General features: G+C 32.5%; 2 protein-coding genes across 2 annotated transcripts; one reads left to right on the top strand and one right to left on the bottom strand.

The window, feature by feature from the left end:
* Nucleotides 1-608: 608 nt before the first annotated feature.
* On the bottom strand, nucleotides 609-3276 carry LOC125073426 (dysbindin). The gene is made up of 3 exons (XM_047684249.1): nucleotides 2657-3276; nucleotides 2045-2209; nucleotides 609-803 (listed from the first exon to the last, which is right to left on the bottom strand). The coding sequence occupies exons 1-3, from the start codon at nucleotides 3165-3167 to the stop codon at nucleotides 718-720; spliced, it is 762 nt and encodes a 253-aa protein (XP_047540205.1). The 5' UTR covers nucleotides 3168-3276; the 3' UTR covers nucleotides 609-717.
* Nucleotides 3277-3716: 440 nt separating this feature from the next.
* Nucleotides 3717-11703, top strand: LOC125073409. The gene is made up of 13 exons (XM_047684226.1): nucleotides 3717-3902; nucleotides 4187-4325; nucleotides 4686-4830; nucleotides 5452-5615; nucleotides 6361-6487; nucleotides 7040-7172; nucleotides 7411-7540; nucleotides 8044-8238; nucleotides 8739-8883; nucleotides 9206-9343; nucleotides 9838-9922; nucleotides 10502-10713; nucleotides 11435-11703. The coding sequence occupies exons 1-13, from the start codon at nucleotides 3793-3795 to the stop codon at nucleotides 11671-11673; spliced, it is 1962 nt and encodes a 653-aa protein (XP_047540182.1). The 5' UTR covers nucleotides 3717-3792; the 3' UTR covers nucleotides 11674-11703.
* Nucleotides 11704-19830: the final 8127 nt, after the last annotated feature.

The following is a 19830-nucleotide window of genomic DNA, read 5'->3' as shown; positions in this document are numbered from 1 at the left end:
TTTTATTTTTGAATTTACAATATTGTTAAGAAAAATAATTTTAGTTGGTGGAAAGAATGTGTGGTGTTTCAAATTCGTTAGGTATTTAGTCAGAGAATAAATTTTTATGGATTATTGATGTGTTGTTTTTTATATGTGCGTTATAAGGGCGCAAAATCGAGCCCCTAACCATTTTAATTCTGGGCAAAGACTTAAGAAGTTTACGAAAGACCAATGTTCTACTTGACCTTAATATCCTATTTAATATGTTTGACACATAACAAAAAAAAAACAATGTATACTTTAAATTGCTTAATAAATATTGCACACGAAAAAAGTTAGCAGACATGACCAATGCAATCTAGAATGCCGACCGAAAAACTGCCCTGCCAATAATAGATTTTTTTATATTCAACTTTTTTGAATGTGTGGCCCAAAACGATGTAAGAATTCCAAAGACACATTCAAATCCGTTGAGACAATTACATCCTATGGAGCATAAACGCAACCTGAAATTCACCTTCTTTCTGAAATTTTTGGGCAGTTTTTGTGTAAAAACATCAATAACGATCTAGAAAAGCAAATATCGATAGACAAGGTAGAGACAAGACAAAAAACACTCATTACAACAACATTATTTAATATCATTTGTAATACAATAATATAACATAATATATCTTATCCTACAATAAAAGCTCTGTGTTTATCACCATCAGGTAAGTCTCTTGCCGTTGTGAATCAACTCTCAAGGAATTTCTCCAAGTCCGTCTTGTCATCGTCCAATTGTATCTGTTCTAACGTTATCTTTGGTGGTGGTGTGGGTGCTGAAAGAGGAAAAACCGTTTAAATCGAATTTAATTCGATTAATTTTATATGTATTTAAAAAAGATACGAGAACTGGACAAGTATTTACTGTTCTTTAATTAATTATGGCTTAATTCATCTCGGGTTGGGCGATGAAGACAAATAACGTCGACAACAACAACAACAACACAGGCATATGTCAAATAAGTCTGTCACGTGTAATTCCAACTACCTGCGTTAGAGCTGCATGTTGGGATAAAACACAAAAATTTGCAATTCCATATCTAACAGATATTTTTCTAATGAGTCGTTTCTCGATCCTTAAGTTACTAATCTTTCAAAACAACATAATAACGTATCAGTAAAATGATATGGAAGTGGACGGATAAAGGGAGTAGTCACGTGGAGCTCGTAACCGTTTATACTTAAACTGACACAAATACAAAATAAGAAAAAATACATGAAAGCTCAGCAAAGCTATTTAGCGACTGTACGTAATCACCGATTACAGAAAACGCTTGATTTTATAGTAATAAATTACTTACGTTATTTAAAAAATATACACCATCGCAAACATTTCAGCTTATGATGTCATTATTACGTGTTCAAAGTTTTTTAGAACTTTACAATACTAAAGTTATAGATGAGAAAGTAACTTCTTTTTCTATGTAACATGTAGCAAACGAGCAAAAGGCTCACTTAAGTGACCACCACTACCCATAAACATCTGCAACACTTGCAGGTAGGCTGCTAGCCTTTAAGGAATGAATTGGTTCCTAAGGCATATTGGTTCAGAAAAACCGCTGGCGAATATTGGTTTCACTGTGTAGTAGTACTAAGTGCGAAAATATATCCTGACATTGAGGTGGTGTGGATATAATTAGGAGTTTTGCGAATGAAATTCAACGGCTAAGATAACTCCAAACAATTTCTCGTAATATTCCCAGTTAAAACTACGGTAAAAGATGTGTGATGGAAGAAGTGACCCAAACCCTCTACACAGAGCCAAAGGATTGATTGCTGATCGTCAATGATTCCAGCCATTCTTAGTCATTATGTAATGTCATTAAACCTTTGAATCAACAGTCCTTGCTGAGTTCTATGCCATTTAATGTTAATGTAAAACTAAAGGTAGCCTGGGACAAGTGTAAGACATAAAAACCTGTGCAAATAAGTTATGGAAAAATAGGGGACCTATGGGAAAAATAAGTTTTGTCCGAAGAGTTATGGGTAACGGTTAAGAAAGATAAATGATTCTTACTGGATGGCACATTTCCACTGGCCAAGTACTTTGCCATGTCACTTTTGAATGCCACTGCGCTGCTTTCTCTCTTCGTCTGTAACTCTGCCAGTTGCCTTTTTTCATTTTCATTATTTTTCTCCAAATTCTCTTTCGCTAATTGGTTTCGAATTTCTTCCAGTCCAGCTGAAGTATTTAAAATTATGATTATAGTATAAGTATTTTTAAATGTGATCATTAAAAGAAATTCCTAAACAATTAATTATATCCTGACTGATGTCAGCCAGGGCAGCTAGACAGGGAGATTAGACATATAACACCTAATAGTACACAAGTATGTCGGCAAGTGCAATTCCAAAATCTGGTGGTACCACAATTCCACACAACCGAAAAAAGAAATCAGGATCAAGGCTCAACTTCATCAATGTTGAAATCGATTGAGAATATCTTTTCTTAAAAAGCCAATTTCATTGCAATAAAAAGTTTTTATTGATTCAATCTAGCATTTGAACTAAAGCCAGGCAAACCATTAGCCATTAGACCAACAAAGTAGTGACTTTTGAATTGTATACACTGAAGTACTCAATGCAAATAAAGGTAATTTTAAAAATTATATTTTATATTCAAACTCACCCATTTTCTTTTCTTTGTAAAGTGTTAAATGATAATGGTGGTCAAGCTTCCATTTCTCTATATTACTCCTTTCAATGATGTCTTCAAATTCAACCAATTGGTTCTCAACCTCATGCAATAATGTATGCACATTTTTCAAGCTATCCATACATTGTGCCACGGAAGCCGTCAAATTAGGCAAGTAGGACAAATTCTGAGCCAACTCTGTTGCACTTTGCAATCGAATTTTTGTAGTTTCGTGCAATTCTATGATTAATTTGTCCACTTCCTCCGCCGCTCTCGCGTTTTTGTCCGCATTATCGTGTAATTCTGCCCAGTTTTCTTGATACTTCTCAAGTAGTTCACCGCCAGCACCATAATTAACTTTGCTTTCGGTTTCGCTTGTAACCTTTTGCTTGTCCCTAAATATATTTTTCACTTTTTGAACTTCTTGCAACGTTTGGCGTAAATTATTATTGGATGTTAAGCCGTCTTGAACCACTGAAATAAACTCTTTAAGGTTACCCAACATTCTAGGTTAAAGCAATATTTGAATTTAATTCTGAAGTAAATAACTGGCCAAAACAAATACAAAGAGTATACTCTTCATTAATACGACCAAACATCTGATACATTGACAGCTGACAGCTAGATAATTGACTGTATTTTTTAAATTGGTAATAAGTCTATTAAGCGTACCACTCGGCTCAAAATTAAGACAAATAAAAAAAAAAATTAATCATAAGACATTTGGCCTTTTTTGGTTTATTATTAGACGCGATTAGAAATAATCGACAAAAAATATTGCATAATATTTCGAAAAATAATATAAAAAGCTCTAAATTCGTATAAGTGCTGGTCGAAATAAAAAATGTTCTATATCCATAACCTATCTATCAATAGAAGCTTGCTATATTTCATTGTGGTGTATGAATATTATTCAATATTGTTATTATTCGCAATGTAATAATAAAATAAAACATTGTTTTATATTTGTTATTATAAATCATGCAAGTATCCAAAACTGGCACTTGACACTTGACAGTGACATTGTATTCAAACAAATTTGATTTGAATTCAGTAAATAACCGTTAAAATTTATTCTACATTGTGTTTAATGTCTGTTAAAGTTAAGGAATTATTTAAATTATATTAAAATGAGCGCGGAAAAGCTAAGTAGTGATGAAGTACCAGAAAAGTTTACCAATTGGCTACTGGCTATGGGATGTCCTGCCGAAAAAGTTCCATCAATTGAAAGAATTACACAGTTCGTTTTTATTAATTTAATTAAGACTGCATCAATTTTTACAATGGATTCTTTGAGAGGCTTCGCTGTTCGCCGTCACATATGTTTTATTTTGAAGTTGGGAGTCCTATAAAACAATCACATAGTCAACATATATTATTTATATTTAATTTATTCGACTTTAAATTGTATTTTAATAGCTAACTCAGAATAGTGCATGCAGCAAGCTTAAATGCCTAAACTTGAGTGGAATATTGGATCAACTTAAATTAAAAAATAACATTTTTTTTATTTTTTATTCAAAGGATGTGTAGAGGCCAGTACTATATGGTTTGGCGCAGCCTTATGGAACACGTTGAAGCCAAAAATATTATAAGACAGAAGAGATTACAAGTATTCTGTGATGATGTGAAAATATGCAAAGAAAAAAATGTTTTCAAGGAGGTACAGGTTTACAAACTTCAATATTAATGTGTGTTGATTAATAATTGATTATTTTAATTAAAATTAGTTAAAATGTTTTTCATTGCTTAATCAATTATTATTTGTTATTGTCGTTACAAGTTGAGAAGATCTTATGTTAAATAATATATTGATCTGCTAATAATTATTGAAAGCTTATGTATATTATATATGTATATAATTTTTGTAACGAAGTTAAAAAAATATTATTTCAAAACACAATAATAGTATCAATAATATATCATCATTTTAGTTGTCTTAGTCTTGCTTAAATAATCAAAGACAATTACATTTAGACAAACAATTTTCAATATTTCACTAATATTTATTTACCTAATACAGTGTAGTCCAAGTGCGGTCGTTCCAGAGCAGCTCGTGGTGTGGAAGAATCAGCAAGAACTCAGAGAGAAAGTGGCTGATGCTGAAGCAAGAGTGGAACAAGCTCGGAATAATCTTAACCAACTTATTAACAAGATATCCTGCAAATGTAAACTTTTTAATTAATTTACTGGCTTTTTTGTTACTTTTTTTTTATTGAAGGTATTTTTATGGATTGTCTGATGATTATTGAATATATAAGTCCATAGACATTGGCCCAGTAAACTTATACGCTCAATGTATTGCTAACTGGACACTGGCTCAATCACTACATTTTATTTCATGAAACCATTCATTGTGTGATGTCAGTAATACCAGACAAGGGCATTACTAAGTGCCTATATGTATTGGTGTACAGTAATTTCCAAAAAAGTAAAAATTATTTTCTATCTATATTTCAATGATTAATTTAAAAAGAAAATAAAGTCCATTACTGCAAATATGTATTATGTCTTAATGACTTTTTTTATTTATGCAGTCTTATATTATATATAATTATATAATAAAAACTCATCCTTTAAGGTTCAAATTTGAAAGAAAAATGTTGTAAAGAAACCTAGTTCAAATGTTGTATGAAATTCTACAACACATGTTCCAAACAACTCAAGGAGTGCCTTAGCCCAGTCAGAACATTTACAGGCTCCTACTACTTATTACTTATACTTGACTAACTGTAAATAAAATACCAATCAGTTCTAAGTAAAGTAATGTTATATATTTTATTTTTCAGTAAGTCAAAGAAACACTTCGCGGCGTCGTATAGAAGATCTACAACGTCGTACTTGGTTGCTTCGACAAGTGTCGAACGAGCTCAATATTAAGAAGGCTAACTTGGAGGAGACAAGATCAATAGCTAAATCACTGTTTGATGTGAATAACGATCAAGATGTAGAGGTATTATTATCAATTTTATATCAGCTTATGAGGCTGTAGTGCCCGATATCCTGGATTGGATTCCTAGGTTTTTCTGTTTAGAAATTCTCAGCTCTTAGTTGCAAGTTGGTGAGATTACACTATCTTGCTTCAGAAAATACGAAAAGCAAATAATGATGCGTCTGTAATATAATATAATGGAAAATAGATTGCGTGCGAAACCCGCGCAACTTCCTCAGTCTAAAACCCGATGAGAGGGTGTTACCTACTCAGATAGTCTTGCTCAACATTTGCACTTGTAATATAATCTATATAAACGCGAAATACCACTCACAAATTAATCACCAAATCTCAGAAACTCTAACACCTACAAACTTGAAGCTTAGCAGGTAGGTTCCTTATAGGGTGTAGAAATCTGTTAAGAATTGGATTTCACGAAACTCGACCCCCAAGGGGGTAAGACGTGGGTTGGAAGATTGTTTTATAAATTTCGCGCGGGTAAAGCCGCAAGTTCTGCTAATATAAATATAAATGCGAAAGTAAATCTGTCTGTTACCTAATCAAGCTTAAACAGCTGAGCCGTATTAGATAAAATTTAATATGTAGAATGTTTGAATTTGACAACTGGGGTAGTTCTTTTAATTTACCCCTCGAGGGTGTAAAATGGGGGTGACATCTTATTTGCTATGGGTAATGTTTAATAAATTTCGTGTGAATAAAGTAGGTTCAGCTAGTATACTTATAAGCTAAAAATTCAATTTTTCAGAGTAAATTAGAGAAATATATTAATTCTACAACGCCAACTCAAACATATCATACACTGCCATTATCAAATCCTATTGCAAGTTCTTCTATAGTATCAACAAATGAAAACGAAACTGCAATTGAAAAAGGTGAGCTCATAAATATTTAATTTTATTTTATCTTCTATACAGCTTATACCAAAAGGGTTTATATGTATATTGCGGTTATTCTGTAAGAACAAAATGAACATAAAATATCGGCAAGTGATTTGCGACATTGACCTATAATAGTAAAAATAAGATCAACAGAATAACGCTGGTGGTGTCTAAATCAGGTTGAAAACTGGCCAAGAAGCACTGAATTTTCATTCATTCGTGTTTATATTTCATTTCGTACTTTGCAGTGAAGGAAAACATCGTGAGGAAACGTGCATGCGTCTAATTTCAACGAAATTCTGCCACATGTGTATACCGCCAACCCGCATTGAAGCAGCGTGGTGGAATATGCTCCAAATCTTCTCCTCAAAGGGAGAGAAGGCCTTGAACCCAGCAGTGGGAAATTTACAGGCTGCTAATGCTAATGCTAAATGCTAAAAACATTATATTATCATAAATATATTGTGAAGCAGCCGTTAATACACCTATTTCTTTATTTTTTTCGCGTAATGTTGATTTAATTCATATGGATACATTATATTACAGAGGATAATATGTTATCACTAGTGACGTGTCGCGGCGACGTTCTGTGGCCACTCTTATACGAGAAACGTTCAGCTATTGTCGCAGAAATGTCCCTTGTGAACGCGAAACATACAACTGACGTTGATAATAATCGGTAACTGTAAAAGTTATATTATTTTAAATAATTTCCCCTTTATCTGTGGTAACTGAAACATAAAATAACCAACTCTTATAAATTTTGATATAGAATTCAAATAATTCGAGGAATAACAATATTAAAAACAGTTTATTTATTAGAATTATGTAGAGTTATTTATATAATTAAATAAAACAAGTCATTTCAATTATTAAAAAAAAAATAGTAGAATTGACATTTATGTGCTTTTTTTCAGGACCACCCCACAATCAGTGCTCGCTCATACTGCAGCTCTGCATGCTAATTTAGCTCTTGAAGTTATGAAGAATAAGGTCTATGTCAAACAAACTCACGACAGATTCGTAGCTGCTGTTGAAGAACTTAATGTAAGTGCAAATTTTAATAGAAAGTAAAGTAAGCATTTACCTCTTTCTGGACTAAACCCTTTTGAAGAAAAGGTTTAGAGTCAGACTGACCCTCTTCTAACAAATATATACATGTAGCAGACTTTTATTTATTTTTTTTTAACCTTCAAGAAAAGAGCGTACTTATTTCTTAAAGGCCGGCAACGCACCTGTAACCCCCCTGGTGTTGCAGATGTCCATGGGCGGTGGTAGTCGCTTTCCATCAGGTGAGCCTCCTGCTCGTTTGCCCCCTATACCATAAAAAAAAAAAAAACATTACCCAAAATTATATTAAAGTCAGGGGTACTAACCGGCAATTTTCATCTTGCTCATCCTGAAATATAACGATTCGAAAGGATTAAGAGCCCACCTTAAAATAGAACATTTGATTTATAATTTAAAAGACAACTATTTTAATAACCTTAACTTATTGTACTGTAAGGAAAATAAATAAGATATTAAATATAAATCTGTTATTTTTATAGAACTATATAACCGGCGAAGCTTGCGAGTTGCTTGTGTTACGCTGTGAGCGAGCGAGATCTGAAGCCAGGGTTAAGTCGATGAAAACTCTTCTAGAAGAACTGTCTACGAAGAGTGGCGTGTTCCGCGTCGAAGGCGACGAGGTTGACGATAACCAAACTACTGCAAAGAAGATTGCTGATATCGATAAAAGTATTGTAAGTATGTATTCATATATATGAAGGAGTAGCTTGTCCTGGCTTGTTTTTAAAAAACATGACGTCAACATTGCTGACGTAACGAATGTCAGGGTTTGGATTTCTATCCATCCTCGAAGGTATGAAATTAAACTCAGGAAATTTTCTTCTCTGATTGAATCTAAACTGAGGAGGGCCGATCGTTGCTCGGCGGGTACTCGGTCTTTTATAACCAAATTGAGTGGGGGCACTATTCACTCAACATAACACTTATTAATGTACTGTAAAATATTTCAGACTAATTTAACATCTCAGAATTCACTAAATGATAATAATAGCTGATAGCTCAGCTATATTGTACACTACTAACAGTTCTTGATTAATATATATTTATTTATATTACAACACTATTCCACTTACAAATTTTTTAGGTGTTTCGAAGGTTTAATTATTTTTAAGTCAGAAGTCCGAACTTGCTGTTTCTTTAAAATGTACAATTCCATAATAATTTTTGTTTGCAGATAAACACAAGGGATGAACTGAAACGGCTGATACTGTCACTGGCGACAACAGAGAGGAAGATAAACAGCATCAAAGAATGCTTAGTAGCAGTCTTCCAAGCCTTTCATAATAATACAAATATAGAAGACAGCGAACGATTTCGTGGTAAGCATTTTATATATACTGAGACAAAAATACAATAGATATTTATTATTAAAGTACTTTTGAGTCGTAGTGTTAATGAATTGAATTTAAAATTAAAACTGGTTTTGCTAACTAACAAAAGTAAAAGTATGTATGCTAATACAAGTACACTCTTCTAATGCGAAGGGTCGACAATTTCGACATCATTGTAGAGAATTCAGACCCATTTCTCAACGAAAGACCCGATAACTTTTTGGCTGGGCCTGGATTTGTATAATTTTGGGATCTGCGTATAAATTTAAAGGAAATAGTATAATTAATAAAGCTTAATAAATTGTAACAGGTGTCCAGTTGGACTTTCCTCAAGAATCGATATCAATGATCCGTCAGTTTTACACCGAAAGATTAGAGCGCAACAGGAACAATGGAAACCTGAGTCTGGATTTCGACGTATCGGACACGTCGTTTAATGAAATGTCAGGTATGTATGTCTTATAATAGAGCAGCCATTAGGGTACAGCAATTAGAGCTTTTACAAAGGGAAACCTCTTTTAAATGAAATTTTTAATATCAAATAGTATACTATAGTTCAGTTAAAATGTTTGTTTTTTTTTCTAATACAGCCGTAGTACCGCTCTCTAACGGCCAGCAACATTTTCCGCTCTTTAAAATTAATTCTTCGTTAAATCGTATTAATTTAGTAAATTGCTATCAAGAATCCTGTTTAATTTTCTGCACATATACGGCTGGAGCTCTTCAAAATGAGACTATAACCGTTTTTTTATGTGCAGCCATCGTCCCATAATCACTGGGACGAAATGGGCTTACGCTATTAATATACATTATATAAGATTTATAAACAAATATACCTCTTTGAGAAGCCGATTTTGCACCTTACATTAAATAACGCGTATATTGTGTGTGATTTATATTAAAAATCAATTATATTCAGTTTATATTTTTCCTTTTTTTAAGATTCAAATCCGAGATTCGTGGACGAATTGAGAGTATATTTAAAGAAATTCAACTTGGAAAAGAACAGAAAACTCGTTTTGGACAGGTAACATATTGGCTAATATTTTTATTATGTATTTTGTATATTTACTGTCTCGCTTAAAGAGACAATATTACACTATATGAACGAAGTAATTCATTAATAAAAAACTAGAACAGTTATAAACTATATGTAATTGCATTGCAATATTTTTTGACTTTTGTAAATTATGGAAGGAATTTTTAAATAATATAAGTTTAATTTATGTTCTATTCAATGAATACATTACAAATAAGTTATGAATTACAATCATTTGTTAACTCTAAGTTTGTATGGGCCTTATTATTGTAACTTTTTCTATGAATTCTTCTCCTAGTACTTCAAAGATTTTCAGGAAGAGAGATCCCTTATCAGCAAGTTTATCCCCTGCTATCTAACTCGTAGTAGTTCTGTGTCATTTCATGTACGATTTTATTTGTACAATAAAAAATTTACAACAATAATTTTCTGATCTGAGAAAGTTTTAATATAGATAATTATTATATAAACAGCTGCCCAAAATAACGATCTTTAAATTAAGACTGTTGACGTGACAAGAGTTAGTTTCATGTGTTTCTATGTGTATAAAATAGTTTAAATTTTCAGCGGTGACAAGATTTGGATATTTGAAACTTTAGAGACGCTCGCATCCCGACTCAATTCCCGATGGCTCAGTGACGATTTAACGCCGCTATTATGTCCGTCTGTTCGTGTGTCGAGCGCTGTGCAGAGCCTCGTCCATAGCGTACAAGAAAAGACGGTACTTACGAATATCGTTAAGGCGGTAAATGAAAAAAGCACCAGAAAGATTGATATAGGTAAGCTTTAAATATGATAATTATTATTTAAAAGCAGTTTACTTGGTGGTAGAACTCTGTGCCAGCCCGTCGAGATAGGTTCCCAAACATCGCATATTTCACTGCCAAAGAGCAATAGTTATTATTGTTGTGAATCCAGCGTAACTAGAGCCACGAGATGTCATGTGACGTCTTAGTTCCCGGGGTTGACGCATTGCCAATGCAAATGAATGGTTGACGTATATAATCTATGTATATAATCTATTCCAACCATAACAGGAAAATAGGAAAAAATTAATCAAACTCTCGCCCAATGATATGTCATGTCAGTTTGAATAATTTATGATATTCACAATGAATTTGCAAGACAATGGCACTTTGAACGTCGGCGAAACTGTTATCGGAATTTTGGAAGTAAAATTAAAGTGGAAATAAGTAGTATATCTAGTATCTCTATATATTTTATATCTCAACAATAATGTTTGTAAATAATGTATTAATATACATATAAAAATTAAAGAATTTTTTATATCAATACTAGTTTCTGCCCCCGGGTGGCACGTGGGCGGTAAAAAGTATCCAATGTGCTATTTCAGACTATAATGTATCAGATCCGTTTAGCCGTTCTGGCATGATTGAATAATAAACCAGCCATCTATACAAACTTTAGCATTTTAATTTTAATACCTTCAGTTTAATTTATTTAGGAATATTTGTTAATTTTTTTTTATTGTTTTTTCAGATATATCTTCTAAAGTACGTAACGAAGAACAGGTCACAGATAAAATAAAGAAAAGCATTTCCGAGAATTTAATCCTTTTAAAGAAAATCTGCAAAACATTCGATCTTAGTCAAGAAAATCTACAATTTTGGTCAAATGACGAAATTAAAAAGTTCATGTCCACCAATAGGACAGTCGACGGAAAGACATATAAAGATTACGAAGGTTTTTATTTAGAAAATATAAAACTGAAGTCATAATACATTGTTTTTATTTTAGAAATAAATTAAATTACGAGATTGGTATATCAATTATACTAATACTTGCCTTATACTGACAGTTAGATTGGTGTATTTATTTATATAGTAAAAGCAAACTCAGTACATATAAAAAAACTTTTTTTTACCTAATTAACAACCAACGTGAATTAAATTAGAGTATATTTGATGAGTTTCAAATAAATATCTTATTTATTTATTCATAGGTACACAAACAGAATACAATCAGAACATACATTAAAATTATGGAATTACACAATTTTGAGCTAGATTACATTCCTAAGCATGTGTACACGGCATGCTCGTATCAAATATATATCAATGCAGTCTGGTACTATTTTATGTAATAATCAAAAATTAATAAATTACAGCAATTAATTATCTAAATAACATTGAATATTCATTAGTATTAAACTAATAACAATACATCCTTGAAATAAAACTAGTTTTTTAACGGATTTAATCGCGTATATTAATTATTTTTAACATCCCGACGTTTCAAGCACTTTGCAGTGTTCGTGGTCACGGGCAGACCGCCCGTCTGATGAATGAATATACGCGATTAAATCCGTTAAAAAACTAGTTTTATTTCAATGTGTAATAATCGCGAAAATCTAAGACAACATTAAACAATACATCCATTTGAATTATGAGAATAAGATAATAAATTAAATCAAGTAATCATAAAATAATAAAATTATCGAAAGAGAAAGGATTAAAAGAGGATTTAAATGCATAAATTCAGAAATATCTGTCAATAAATTATGACGTATTTCCAGTCGATCATTGAATCGTAGATATAATATTCCTTACAATGTTTTTAAATTTCGGGAAATTGGGATTGAATGTGTCTAATACTGTGTTTTAAAAGTAAATCGTTGTAAGTCCGACAAAATCTAGCAATTGGATTATAATATGATGTATTATTACTGTGAGCACTGAGTACGAAACTATTCAAGTGTGCACGACAAGATCTAAATTTTATATTAAAATTAATATATGATAACAAGGCAGAAGAATCTATTTTAGAGTGAATTATTTTGTGTAAAGTGTAGAGATCATTACACATACGTCTTTGTTTAAGTGTAAGCATGTTAAAATATGTGGTTCTGTCGTCATAAAGCTTTAACTCCCTCTGTAATCCCAAATTATGACGTAAGAAACAAATAAACTTTTTTTGTACACGTTCGATTTTATCACTGAGTGATATAGTTAGGAGACCAAACAGTTGAGTTATACTCTAAGATGCTACAAATTAGGGATCTATAAAGACGTAGAAAGCTATAAGGATTCTTGAAATGCTTAGTGACTCTATAAACAAAACCGAGAAGACGTGTGCTCTTATTAATTATGTAATCATAATGACTATTAAACCTCAACCTCTCGTCAAACAAAATACCTAAATCCTTAATGATGTTCTTTCTTTCCAGACAAACGTTATTCAAATTATAGTTGAACTGAGATTTATGCTTTTTATTTGTAAAAGAAATAACATTGCACTTGTCGACATTTAACACCATTTTGTTTTCTTTGCACCAATTATCAACACTATTTAAATCTGATTGGAGTATCATAGCATCCTTAAAATTATTAACAATAGTGAAAATTTTAAGATCATCGGCGTACAATAAGCAAGGAGATTTTAATCTTTCAATTAGATCATTAATGAAAATGATGAAGAGCAGGTGACCTAAATGAGATCCCTGTGGGACGCCAGAGGTAACCTTGACTGGAAAAGAAACTTCTCCTTTGATAGCAACTAACTGGCTTCTATTGTCAAGGTTTGAGACTATCCAACGCAATAGGTCACCGTGGATACCGTATTGCTCAAGTTTAGTGCACAGTATTTTATGATCAACTCTATCAAACGCCTTAGAAAAGTCAGTATTGATAGAGTCGACTTGTAACCGCTTGCCAATAGCACAGCACACGTAATTTTTGTACTCTTAACAGATTTGAGCAAGTAGATCAATGCTTGATGAATCCGTGTTGCTTAGGTGAGATAAATGCCTCAATGTGGTGATATAACGCATCGTAAACAATGGATTCAAATATTTTTGCTAAGCAAGACAATATACTAATTGGCCTATAATTTTCACAACGAGATTTATCACCAGACTTGTGTATTGGAATTATGTGCGCGGTTTTCCAGACAGATGGAAAAATACCGGAACGAAGTGATTTTTCAAATATTATTGATAGAGGCCAGCATAATTCTTTTCCACACATTTTTATGAAAATTGGTGGTAAACCATCGGGCACTGCACCCTTGTTTACATTGAGTTTCTTGATTTTACAAGAAATTTCTTTTTTATTTATTTGGATAGTACTGAGAGCGCTATTATATTTAGCTGATATTTTTGGAAGTGAACCATCTGAATATGTATTGTATGTTGTTGATTGATAAATAGATGCAAAATAGGAGGAAAAAAGCTCACATATACCTTTATGGTCATGAGATATAAGATCACCGTAGGTCATCGTTTGTGGGATTGATTTGTTAGATTTTTTGTTATTAACAAAGTTCCAAAAATGTTTTAAGCCATTATCTAGAGTTGATTCAACAGAGGTGACAAATGTGTTGTAGCCCTGATCCATGAGGGTTTTGCATCTGGTGCGAAGCATAGAAAAGGTGTCATAATCCCTTGGATTGCTGTATATACGATAGAGACGATGATATTTCAGCTTACTTTTTATGTTTCGCTTTAAGGAAATAGAGAACCAATGTGGGTAGCAAGGATCGAGACTTTTAGAGTAAGGAGTATAGTGTAATGAGTTTTTTGAGAGTACTATAAAATTCCGATACACAACTTCCGAAGACAAAATTTCAGACCAATTTACAACGTCTAGTTCAGCTTTGAGAGCAGTATAGTTACACTTATAGATATTGAGCTTTTTGGGCTTATTCAATTTAAGATTTCTGATCTTGAATATATGTACCAATTTTAAATATTTTGGTTCTTTTATTACATTTCTAAATTGATTTACCTGTATTCTGGAAATGCTGGAAACTTGAACGCTGTTCTTCCTACTAATGGCTTGAGGTCGTTTGATTTTAGCTTTAGACAAATATAAGTAAGGAGGACTTGGTAACAGGAGGTCACATTTTAAAATCTGTATGACCAAAGTTTATTCCTAAATCGTAATAAAAATATCTAATCTTCACAGATAAAGGTATTTATTGGCGAGTGTAACATTAATTTGTAAGGATAATGATCCACTGTGTCGCACCGGTCATTTTGGCTAAAAATAGTAAACAAATAAATATCCACCTATCACAAAGACGATAAGATACTATACTACGAATTTAAGATATATGATTTAAGATATAGATATATAATGTTGAAACAAAATTGAAGCTTATTTCGTATTCATTAGAGGAAAAACAAATTTAAAAACCACTTGAAAAAATAGGTTTGCTCCATACTGACCGGATTGCAGCATCGCGTCTTTTCGCTTTGATATCAAGTCGATGACCGATACAGATTTGAAGGGTACGGACGAGCGGCAACCACGCCTTTGTTTTTGTGCGTTGAGAACGTTTCTTTATAAGAAGAATTAGCGGTTTTCTCGAGAGTTTTTACAAGGGATTGTGAGCCAAATATTTTTCAGACATATAAAAATAAAATACTGTATCAAAGTTTAGTCTCCTCCAAAAAAGGAGGTTCTCAATGCAATTGTATTTTGTATTATATTATTGTTTGTTCAGGAACAGGTATGTAGAGGAGTGTTAAAACTACTGCTCTGTATCGAGTAGGAACGTGGAATGTTTGATAATAAAATGTTACCGGTATATATACAAAAGGTTTCGGTGACAAAAACAACTCCTTCCAGAGCCTATCATCTGTTTCTAACACAGTTCTTTGTACATAGATTTGGTATGCGTTTGGAATGGTTATGGAGTGATTTACGGTGTAATGACTTTTGGTGAATTTTACTTGGTGGTAGGGTAGGGCTTTGTGCAAGCCCGTCTGGGTAGGTACCACCCACTCATCAGATATTCTACCGCCAAACAGCAGTACTCAGTATTGTTGTGTTCCGGTTTGAAGGGTGAGTGAGCCATGCACAGGCACATGGGACGTAACATCTTAGTTTCTAAGGTTGGTGGCACATCACCAAGATGTAAGGAATGGTCAATATTTCTTACAACGTCATTGTCTATGGGCGGTGGTGACTACTTACCATCAGGTGGCCCATTTACACGCCAAACCACCGATATAAAAAAAAATTATGGCATGCACATGTGGTATGCGCTTGGAGTGGCTATCGAGGTGGGAAACCTCAACCAACATTTAAAATTTACACATGTTGGCGCCTTTTAAGATCTCTTTGCCAAAGGATCAAAAGCGAACTAATGTCTTAAAAGTATTGCGTCACCGCATATTTGTGATGAACATAATCCTAATCCTGCAGATGACGAGTTCAAAATTGTCGTGGACAATAACAAAAACTATTATTTATTTGTTTTATTTATTTTTTAAATTCATCATTGAAAATGCAAAGGTATTAAGTCGTACAGCCACTCAATTACCTCACAATAACAAGTATTACATTCACATATTTTTTAAACTCATATAGTCTGTTTAATCTGTTCTTCGAATCGACTAGCATAAAAGTATCCACAGTTACTTGTATAGACAACATGTTTGCAACTTTTATATTACAATTATTAATAAATTAAACCAGATTATTGTGGACAAACATAATTTAACTTTGACGTTAAAAAAATTAAGCAAGTCTGAAAAGATGATGTTTCTTTCTTTGATCACATCATATTGCGAAATTTAGAAGAATATTATGGCCAATTTCCCACACATCATTCAATGAGAATCTCAATGTTTTACACAATACTATTAAAAAAATATTAGAAATACGTTCAAGCCATATTCACTCCTTTTTTAAATCAATAATTGGGCGACCATTTGTATTCATAAAAGTAGTTTACAATGAAAGGACGTACAATCACAGTGCCACTTGTGACTATTCCCTGCCTATCTTAGTTAAAATATAATTTTAACTTTTTAATATTTAAATGGGTTTGGCTCGTTATTTCGTATAGTTAGTTAGGACCCATATAACGTTGATTTTGTGTAATAACTGTGTTCTTTTGGAGCGTCAGAGATTATAAGCTCAATCGACTATAGAGACCACTGTAGATACCATAATATCACATAATACGTACCCTTTACAATAAATTCAATTATCGATAATATTGCACCTTATCACGCAATATATATTTAATAGGTAACCAGCGTGGTATATTTCATGACCTGTGAAACGTAGTAGTCATTCCAATTTTTAAATCTGGTAGTTCTACCATTACCTTACCTCAACAAAATATTTTGAATCAATTATTATTTGCCTATATTTACAGGCATGATCTGCTTCATAGAAATCAATTGAGATTTAGAATATCTATGAAGCTTTTATTTATAGGAGATTTAGAGGAGATTTTCTATGACTTATCCAAAGCCTTTGATTATGTTCAACATGAAAGTCTGGTCAGGAAACATTAACACGTGCGCGCTACCTATTGACTTTCCATCTTAACAAAATAATTCAGGGGGTTGATGTTACAGGGAAAGGAGGAGTCTCAGTTGGTATGGGAGTCCCTCAAGGATAAATTCTTGGACCTTTTTAATACCTCATATACATAAATGACTTACCCTTTCGTAGGGAACAAACTTGATATGATAATTTTTACTATTAATATTTCAGTTACATTCACAGTATAATGTCTTACAGTATTATGCTTTGGGGTAACGCAACCGCTATTCATACGATATTTGTGCTGCATAAATGAACTATCCGCACAATCTATTGAATTGAGAGAATCATTGAGGCATAAATTTCAAGAAATCAAGATATTAACTGTTGTTAACTAATGTATATTCTGTAATTTTATATATGTACGGAAAAATAATAATGATCTGAGCATTGGTGCAAGGAGCAAACACAAATTTGTTACTCCTATTACTAGAAGTATTTTTTTCTTACTAGAGTAAGTAGTCTTTTGTGTGGGGTAAACAGTTTTTTTTTAGTTTAACTACAGGAGTTTGATAAGGAATAATGTAAATAATAACAAATTGACAAAAAAATCCCACTGTGTTTCTTGCTCCGGTTCTTCTCAGGTCAGGGTATTTTCTTTTACGAACAGGTTGTAGTGTTTAATTTGACAATAATTAAGTAAGTGTATGTTTTCTATATTGAATAAAGGAATTTGATTTGAGAAGAAAACTAATAAATCAATATGGAGTAAAATGAAAGAAAACGAGCTTCGTTATTAAAATTTTTTTTATTTCTTTTAATTATACACAAAGTTACCATATTATTGTATAATTATCATAATATTATATAATTGAAGTCATAGTATTCTAAAATGTGAGTCATAGCTAGGTTATTCTTGATCAAATATCCTTTAAATGAAAAAAAAAGCTAAATCAAAATCGGTCTATATGTTAAGGACCTGCGAAGCCACAAACAGACACTTAGACATACGTAAAACTTATATGTAGAGAAAGGTAGCACAGATTAAAAACTCACGCTAAAATAACTCACTACTTATGCAATCTAAAGCTTCGTTTTCGCACGCGTACATTAGTAGATCGCAAACACTACTCTAAATTTACGCACACACATGAAGTTACACTCATAGAAAAATTGTACAAGCGCTTCACTATCGCAAAAAGTATACAATCACTAATCACACTACGTGTATAAACCGCGAAACGCTGTCGTATTGCGTCATGTCACTAAATTACCTACACAAATTAGAAACTTGTGGGAGGATAAATTGATAAATGAATATTGATATCTTGGTAGAGATATTTTCTTACATATATAATATATATGAATTATGTCTTGTTACTCTTACTTATCTCAAAATTAAATACAACAAATCTCTAAAATAACTCTCGATTTACAAATTGATTTGCCTCGTTTCATATATTTATATATATTTGTAGCGCCTAATGCATTAATACCTTGTAGCGTGTGCAAAAAAAAAGATTGGCTGTCACAGAGGCTTGGGTTGACTTTTTGGTGCGAACTTGGGTTGCTTAGGACATACAATTTCTGAGTCATAGAAAATAATTATGTCGTTTTAGTTGTTTTTTGTTATTAATTATTCTAAATTTAATGTAAGTTAGGTTATTGTTGATTGTTTTTCGTTTTTATGAAGTCAGATAGTTATACCTAAGACTATTATTTTATAAAAGTCATTTTCACTTCTGGTCAGAAACCAATACATCATAATTATTATTATTTCTTTATGTAATAGGTAGGCGGACCGGCAAATGGGCCACCTGACTATAAGTGGTCACCACAGGCCATAGACATTGGCGCTGTTAGAAATATGAACTATTCATTACAGCGCCTATGTGCCACCAACCTTGGGAACTAAGATGTTATATCCCTTGTGACTGTAGTTACACTGGCTCACTTATTCTTTAAACCGCAATTCAACAATACCAAGTATGCTGCTCGGTGACAGAATAACTGTGGTACGTACCCAGACAGGCTTGCACACAGCCTTGCATAGAGCTTTTTTTATATAATTGTTGTACTTATCGGTTATTATTTTCAGTATGGCGGCATTATGGGTTTATTATTATTAATGGGTAGTAACGAAACGTTTGTCGAAATAAGAATCTCAAGGAATGCTCTCTAGCGCTATCGAATATTGTGCAAACGAGGTACGAAAGTACGTTAAGGACTTGATCAAGTATGAAAGAAGTATCAAAGAATGATTTATTATCAGCCAATAGTCAGAAGCTATATAAAATACAGTCATTTAATTCAACACATTGAGATTTATTTCATTCGAGTGCGAGAACGGGCAAGAGTATATGTCGCTCTCCCTTCGCGTTCTCACAGAAACAGCTGATAATACTGATTATTTGATTTTGGCCTAAAAGCCTCTTTATCTTTGATGCACAAAAAAGATTTAAATTTAAAATAACGTTAGTAATAATTTTAATTTTATTGAATAATGATAAAAGAACTTTCCTGGACTACAAGTTGAACATGTTGCGCAATATTCTAAATTTGTCTTGAACGATAGAATAAATAATGACATAGGCGTTTTTATTTAACTGTATTTGTTCGTAGCATCATTATATATTCCAAACATTTTATTGG

The sequence above is a fragment of the Vanessa atalanta genome, chromosome 24, assembly GCF_905147765.1.
Source record: "Vanessa atalanta chromosome 24, ilVanAtal1.2, whole genome shotgun sequence".
Lineage (NCBI taxonomy): Eukaryota > Metazoa > Arthropoda > Insecta > Lepidoptera > Nymphalidae > Vanessa > Vanessa atalanta.
The sequence above is the reverse complement of the archived record's forward strand: the minus strand, read 5'-3'. Positions and strand labels throughout refer to the sequence as shown.

Excerpts from the sequence above, each read along its gene's own strand:
- LOC125073426 (XM_047684249.1), bottom strand. The coding sequence starts at position 3,167 with ATGTTGGGTAACCTTAAAGAGTTTATTTCAGTGGTTCAAGACGGCTTA. Across the intron at positions 2,210-2,656 it reads TTACAAAGAAAAGAAAATGG|CTGGACTGGAAGAAATTCGA; the intron begins GTGAGTTTGAAT and ends TAAATACTTCAG. Across the intron at positions 804-2,044 it reads CAGTGGAAATGTGCCATCCA|CACCCACACCACCACCAAAG; the intron begins GTAAGAATCATT and ends TTCCTCTTTCAG.
- LOC125073409 (XM_047684226.1), top strand. The coding sequence starts at position 3,793 with ATGAGCGCGGAAAAGCTAAGTAGTGATGAAGTACCAGAAAAGTTTACC. Across the intron at positions 6,488-7,039 it reads CGAAACTGCAATTGAAAAAG|AGGATAATATGTTATCACTA; the intron begins GTGAGCTCATAA and ends ATTATATTACAG. Across the intron at positions 9,344-9,837 it reads GTCGTTTAATGAAATGTCAG|ATTCAAATCCGAGATTCGTG; the intron begins GTATGTATGTCT and ends CCTTTTTTTAAG.